The 7,110-nt window shown below is 44.0% G+C and overlaps 1 protein-coding gene across 1 annotated transcript; it reads right to left on the bottom strand.

Moving 5' to 3' along the window:
- Nucleotides 1–2,197: 2,197 nt before the first annotated feature.
- LOC142281416 (apovitellenin-1-like) lies at nucleotides 2,198–5,616 on the bottom strand. Its single transcript, XM_075332854.1, has 3 exons — nucleotides 5,526–5,616; nucleotides 3,098–3,260; nucleotides 2,198–2,480 (listed from the first exon to the last, which is right to left on the bottom strand). Exons 1-3 carry the CDS (start codon nucleotides 5,581–5,583, stop codon nucleotides 2,384–2,386), a joined length of 318 nt encoding a protein of 105 aa, XP_075188969.1. The 5' UTR covers nucleotides 5,584–5,616; the 3' UTR covers nucleotides 2,198–2,383.
- Nucleotides 5,617–7,110: the final 1,494 nt, after the last annotated feature.

Here is a 7,110-nt window from a genome sequence, read left to right as displayed (position 1 = left end):
ACCATAGACTGCTACCCCCATCATTCTCCCCTGGGGCCTGGCTCTACCTGAGGGGAGCCAAACCATCTAAGCTGCGACACCATCCGCCCCAGAGGACAGCACCTGCAGTGGCAGCTAATCCTTGGCCGCACACCACAGGTGGCGTCACGAGACAACTACTCCGAACATCCTCAATCCCATCATCCTTGCCTTTTATTGACACCAACTGGGTCACGAAACCGGGCAGGGCTACCCATGACATACCTCGACCCTCACCGGCCCGGTTTTGAAACCGATTTTGCAAGTGTGCTCAAACCATAATTATTAGCGTTTTACAGTTTCCAATGAATGCACTCGATGTCTTCATATCAGAATTATGGGCTGTAGACATGTATCACTTATCATTTTCATGATTTATTATGGTGTTCCAATGCGTCAGTAAAAAACATTGCCTGTGCGGGATTTTTTAATATGCTGTCCAGAAAAAATAAAAAGTCAAGTTGGCAACTCTGGGGTCAGTATACAGACAGGGCAACATGGGAGGGCAGTGTAAGGGCACAGCAAATAAGGACAGTATGCAGAAGAGGTGGAGTGTGGTGAGGATATAGAGTATAGAGATTGTGGAGTATAGGGGAGACACAGTGTGAAGAGGGGCCCAGAATGGAAAGGAGAGGGCAGTGTGGAGAGCATGTACCATAAGAGGGACACTGTGGTAGTCATATTGTCATACTATCCTCGTGGCATGTGCGTTCAGACCACCAGATGTCTGACGCACAACGAAAAACACACAACACAACAAACAGGGTGGACACTGGGAAGTATGAAACTAGTCGAGTCCCGCTCACCAGTATGGCTAACTGAGGGAGCTTGCTCTCAGGGTTCACGCTTGGGATTTTCTGGACCGTGTGAGTGGAAAGTCCTATCCCCCTCGTTGAGCTAGTACCCCGATTTTGGAGCGGGTGGAGAATGGATTTTGAAGGCTCCATCTTCGTTGGGTAAATTGTCAAGACGCCTGAAGCTCCTTCCTGACCTAGGGTCCACGTACCCCATTGTGCCCTGGCCCTTGCCCGGTGATGGCAAAAGGCCGCCGGCTGTCCTACTCGACAGTCCGTGCCCCTTGTCACGATCCCCTGCGACCGGGGTCCAGCTCCTACCAGGTCCAGATCAATGTCTGCCACCTAGTAGTCTCAAGGAGCCCAGCACCTGACCTCTCCTCTCGAGAGTCACCAGTCAACTGTCTGTCTCCTGACACTCCTGACCCTCCCTTAACCAACCCCCCACTTGGGCGACCCTGTTCCACTCAGTCCGTCCACTGGTGTGTCTGGTGGGTGTGGTGCAGAGTGTTCCTAGGATTTTGAATTAGCTATTCTTGGCAACACCAATGGTTAGGGGGGATACTGTGCAGAAGGGCAGATTGCCCTGTGATGACCTGATAGGCCAGGGCGTCAGACAAGGTCACAGGATCAAAGTTCGAGGCATGACACACTGTACCCACACTACAGACATGTAGAATACACACACTACAGACTTGCCCTGTACACACACTACAGACATTCATTATATATAATACTGACATACACTATACACGTGTATACAAAATACACACACTTCAAACTTTATACCTCTGATTCCATGCAGAATTTAACAAAAATTGTGGAGGTTTTTCCATCCAGCACTGCATCACAACTGATTTATACTGTAGATTAATTACTTCTGTGGGAGAATACCACCATAACATAGTGCCATGCAAGGGCACCACATGGCACTGCACTCTGTGCCTATATGCCTGCATCATGTATGCATTCTGTGCTGATGTACACGCTCCTTTTGCATACTGTAAGTTTCTTCTTTTTTGATAACTTTAGATCTTTACCACAATCTAAAAATAAATTCTCAATCGATTGGTTTTACGTGATGACTTTAATGATTTAAGGTTATTGATCTCACTGTATCATATTTAACGCTAATAATAATACTTCAACCTGACAATGTCACCGCTATCCTACACCTGCTTACAATGGAAAGGTATACTGAAAAAGACTCCTATAAACTGCATATGCACAGAATAGGCGACAAAGGTAGAAGAATGAGGGATCCAAATGCTGGAACAACCACTGATCATGAAAACAGGGGCTCGAAAACTCCCTGTGTGATTGGAGTAGTCGTGTGCATGTGCGACCTAGAGGAGTGGTGGTCGCACATGCTCACTACTGCTCCATTCACACAAGGAACTTTGGATCTTCTGTTCTCGGGATCGGTGGTGAAAACAAGCGATCATACATTTTACACAGGTGGTAAAGGTTGTGTAGGGGTGAAATTAATTAAGTAATTGAGCAGAAATAGTTAAAGGGAACATTTCCATATCTCGTCGGTGAATCGTCAGTTGGGGATGACTTGCGCAACTTCACTCTTCACTTTTCTTGTTGAAGAAATCTGATATGTTCTGATAAAGTTCTTCAGTTTTAACGGTGATTTCAGATGTTTTTTTAATCAGGTAGCCCCTGTCAATGACAAATATTTAATATCAATATCTTAGATTATTATTTTTTTTTACCATTAGATCTTTTTGTAACTTTTTATGGTAAGTCCCCAAAATTGTACAACATATTTCGTAATCAGTCCTTCTGTTTACAGCGTCAGCACATAACGGGCAACCGTAGGCTAGGTTCACACACTGCGTCTTTTTGACGCTGCGTTTTTGTGCGTTTTTGGCCGCTAAAAACGCACAAAAACGCACCTGCGTCGAAAAACGCATCAAAAAACGCATGCGTTTTTGCCGCGATTTGGTGCGTTTTTGGCTGCGTTTTTGATCTCTGCGTTTTGCTGCGTTTTTCAAATGCATTGCATGGGCGGAAAACGCAGAAAACGCAGGAAAGAACTGACATGTCTATTTTTTTTTTAACTCAAAAACGCAGGTAAAAAAAACAGATGTGTGCGGACAGCAAAAATGAAAACTCATAGACCTTGCTGGGGAAGCAAAGTCCTGCAGTTTTAAGGCTAAAAACGCACCCGAAAAACGCCGCGAAAAACGCACTGTGCGCACATAGCCTTAGGGATAAAGAGTAGACAGGACGTATAAAACAATTTTTTGGTAGAAAAATCCTCTTTAGGTTTTTACCGTATGTCTTGGACAAGGGGTTTTTCGAACATATTCATAAGGCTCTTCCCGGCTTCTGGAGAAACCTTATTCACAGTCTCATAGACAAAAAAGGCCACAGTGTCCGGAAGAATCAACCAGTCCCGACGTACGTGTCTCTTGGAGACGGCTTTTCCTTCAACTTCTGTAATTGGTTAGTAAAATAAAACAAAAAATGTAAAACTTGTCAATGTAAATATCATAAGTGTAAAAAAGTGTTCAAGGGTCGATCGCCTGACACTGTAGGTGGCACTCTGCTAGCAATATAATTTTGAATTTTTGGGGGGGATACTGTGGGGTACTGTATTTGGCAGGAACGTAGAAGGCAGTATTGTTTTTTGGGAACACAGTTTTAACACTGTATGTGTGAAATATTCTCCTGGCAGTTTTCCTGATTGGGAGAAAAGACCCGACACTGTACAGTCATGGCCGAAACTGTTGGCGCCCTTTTATTGTTCCAGAAAATGATGTATTTCTCAAAAAAAATTATTGCAATTACCCACATTTTGTCATACACGTTTATTTCCTTTGTGTGTATTGGAACAGCACAAAAAAAACTGAGAAAAAAAAGGTAAATTGGACATAATTTCACACAAAACCCCAAAAATGGGCAGGACAAAATTGTTGTCCCCCTCAGCTTAATATTTGGTTGCACACCGTTTAGCCTTTGGACTAAATCCCTTCCATCAGTCGCCTCCTATACCCGTTCACAAGCTTCTTCCTCCTCTCACCTGGAATCTCAGACTCTTCTTTATAAACTGGTCCAGGTCTCTCATATTTGAAGGCGTCTTCTTCTCCCAAACTCACTTCAGAACTCTCCAGCGCTTAGTTTCCATCCATTTCTGGGGCTTCTTGAAGTGTTTGGGGTCATTCTCCTACTGGAAGATCTCTGACCTGGGATGCAAACTCAGCTTTCTGACACTAGGCACTACATTGCCACCCAAAATCCTTTGTTAATCTTCAGACTTCATGATGTCTTGCGCACAGACAAGGCCCCCAGTCCCAAACATCTTTTAACCACCACCATACTTGACTTTAGGTCCTATGTTCTTTTCTTTGTAGGTCTCATTCAGTTTTTGGTAAACAGTAAAATGATGTGCTTTACCAAAAAGCTCTATCTTGGTCTCATCTGTCCACAAGACACATTCCCAGAAGGATGTTGGTTACTCACGTAAATTTTGGCAAACTGCAGTCTAGGTTTTTCTGTCCCGGTGTCAGCAGTGGGGTCCTCCTGTGTTTCTTCCATAGTGTTTCATTTCACTCAAATGTGGACAGATACTTTACGCTGACACTGATGCCCCCTGAGCTTGCAGGACAGCTTGAATTTCTTTAGAACTTGTTGGGGCTTCTTATCCACCATTCGGACTGTCCTTCGTTGCAACTTTTCATCAATTTTCACATTGTGGACAAAGTAACATCAAGATCTCTAAAGATGAACTTCTAACCTTGATATTGTTGATATTGTTCAAAAATGTGGGTTCTCAAGTCTTTTCAAGTCCTCAGACAGTTCTTTTCTCCTCTTTCTGTTCTCCATGCTTAGTGTGGCGCACACACAAACACACAATGCAATGACTGAGTCAACTTCTCCTCTTTTTGTCTAGTTTCAGGTGTGATTTTCATATTGCCCTCATCTGTTACTTGAAACAGGTGAGTTTGAACGAGCATCATGTGCTTGAAAAAAAGTTGTTTACTCACAATTTTACAATGGTGCCAACAATTATGTCCAGCCCATTTTTGGGATTTTTTTGTGAAATTATGTCCAATTTGCCTTTTTTTTCTGCTTTTTTTGTGTTGTTCCAGTACACACAAAGGAATTAAACGTGTATGACAATGTATATGGGGGATATTCTTCTGGCAGCTATGTTTATTGTGGACACTGTCCTGACATTACACACATGGGGCACTGTACTGGCAATATTGCTTATTGTGGGCACTGAAATGGCCACGCTATACATGGGGGATATTCTGCTGGTAAAAATATTGGGGGACTGTGTTTTGGACATTCTGCTAGCCATATTGCTTACTGGGATCAGTGTCTGGGACTGTATATATGGGAAATTCTGCATTATTGCTTAAAAATATTTTTAGATAAAAAAATTCTACAAAACGCTTGTATCATTCTAATATCACAATTTTATTAACATTCTGACTCAACAAAAAAAAAAAAACCTTAGTCTTGTATGATGCATATCTATTAGAAATTTTCCGGAAGACTATTAAAAATGTTCATCTGATACTACAACCCTTTTATCATGAGCGCTCTCTGCTCTTGTCAATAGCGCTGGCTTGTAGTCTTGTGTATGTATATTAGTATATTATATACTAGATTTATGGCAAGAGTGTGGATTGATTGGACATGTGGGTCTTTCATGGTATTTTTATGTTAAGCGTTGCATGAAGACTTACATACCATAGGTCAGAAGGAGCAGGAAACAGGTGGCTGCGATAATCTGCAGACGCATGACCATATCCTAACAGAAACCGTTATTTGTGTAGCTGTTAGCTCTGTAACGGTAAGATGAATGTTGAGGTTAGCGGAGGGCGGTATTCATGGGTGAGGTCTACTTTTCCTGTGGCCGAGCACGTTACATGAAGAGGGGGTCTTGGCTGGGTGTGTGGACTCGTGTTAAGGAGGCGATATGCCTTTGCAGGCCACATGAGATCAATGACATTGGCTGGTCAGGACCAGATAACCAGATCACTGATGGAAACCACCAGTTCTTAATAAACTTTGCTTTACTGAGTACACACTTCTTGTAGGTTTCTTCATGAACACAGAGCATCTCTACACACAGTTTATTCACTTCTTCAACCTCACTTTTTCTTGCCTCCATCAGTCCCAGTCACCACAATCCAGCTTAGCACCACCGTACAGTCCATGAAAGTAATTTCTTCCACCTGACCTTGTCCTACTCTTAGAGAAACTGGTTTGCCAATATGTCCAAGAATCAGCAAAAACATTAGTGCATGCCCTCATCATCTCCCGCCTCGACTACTGCAACCTCCTGCTCTCTGGCCTCCCTTCTAACACTCTTGCACCCCTCCAATCTATCCTAAACTCTGCGGCCCGCTTAATCCACCTCTCCCCTCGCTATTCCCCAGCCTCGCCACTCTGCCAATCCCTTCACTGGCTTCCCATCACCCAACGACTCCAGTTCAAAACATTAACCATGACATACAAAGCCATCCACAACCTGTCTCCTCCCTACATCTGTGACCTAGTCTCCCGGTACCTACCTGTACGCAACCTCAGATCCTCACAAGATCTCCTTTTCTACTCATCTCTTATCTCCTCTTCCCACAGTCGCATACAAGATTTCTCCCGTGCCTCCCCCATACTCTGGAACGCTCTGCCTCAGCATATCAGACTCTCCCCTACCGTGGAAAGCTTCAAGAGGAACATCAAGACCCACCTCTTCCAACAAGCCTACAACCTACAATAGCCCTCAGTCCAGTACACCACTGCGCAACCAGCTCTGTCCTCACCTATTGTACCATCACCCATTCCCTGTAGACTGTGAGCCCTCGCGGGCAGGGTCCTCTCTCCTCCTGTAGACTGTGAGCCCTCGCGGGCAGGGTCCTCTCTCCTCCTGTAGACTGTGAGCCCTCGCGGGCAGGGTCCTCTCTCCTCCTATACCAGTCTGTTTTGTACTGTTAATGATTGTTGCACGTATACCCTCTTTCACTTGTAAAGCGCCATGGAATAAATGGCGCTATAATAATAAATAATAATGTCCAAACCTAGCCTCTAACTTTCTGATGCTTAGGAAACTCCCGCCCGGGGCACTCACGTTGTCTCACTTTCTGTTTTGTCCTGGCCTTTTACCTTTTAAAGGAACCTGATAGGTCCCCCATGCCCCCAGAATCACCAGCAGTGGTGTCTACCTATCCAAATTCCCTGTCTAAGAGTCCCTTTTTTTACACATCACATAAACAGATCTTTAGAAAAATTATTTTTAAAGTCTGATTATGATATGCAAATTAATCCGCTGACT

Source organism: Anomaloglossus baeobatrachus, chromosome 2 (genome assembly GCF_048569485.1).
Source record: "Anomaloglossus baeobatrachus isolate aAnoBae1 chromosome 2, aAnoBae1.hap1, whole genome shotgun sequence".
NCBI classification, from domain to species: Eukaryota; Metazoa; Chordata; class Amphibia; order Anura; family Aromobatidae; genus Anomaloglossus; species Anomaloglossus baeobatrachus.
Note: the sequence above shows the minus strand (reverse complement) of the source record. Positions and strands in the feature narration are given on the sequence as shown.

Bases quoted from the DNA above. Each gene is read 5' to 3' on its own strand.
- LOC142281416 (XM_075332854.1), bottom strand. From the start codon at position 5,583: ATGGTCATGCGTCTGCAGATTATCGCAGCCACCTGTTTCCTGCTCCTT. The intron at 3,261-5,525 runs GTATGTAAGTCT...AACCAATTACAG, and splicing joins CCTGCTCCTTCTGACCTATG to AAGTTGAAGGAAAAGCCGTC. The intron at 2,481-3,097 runs GTAAAAACCTAA...TGTCATTGACAG, and splicing joins CCCCTTGTCCAAGACATACG to GGGCTACCTGATTAAAAAAA.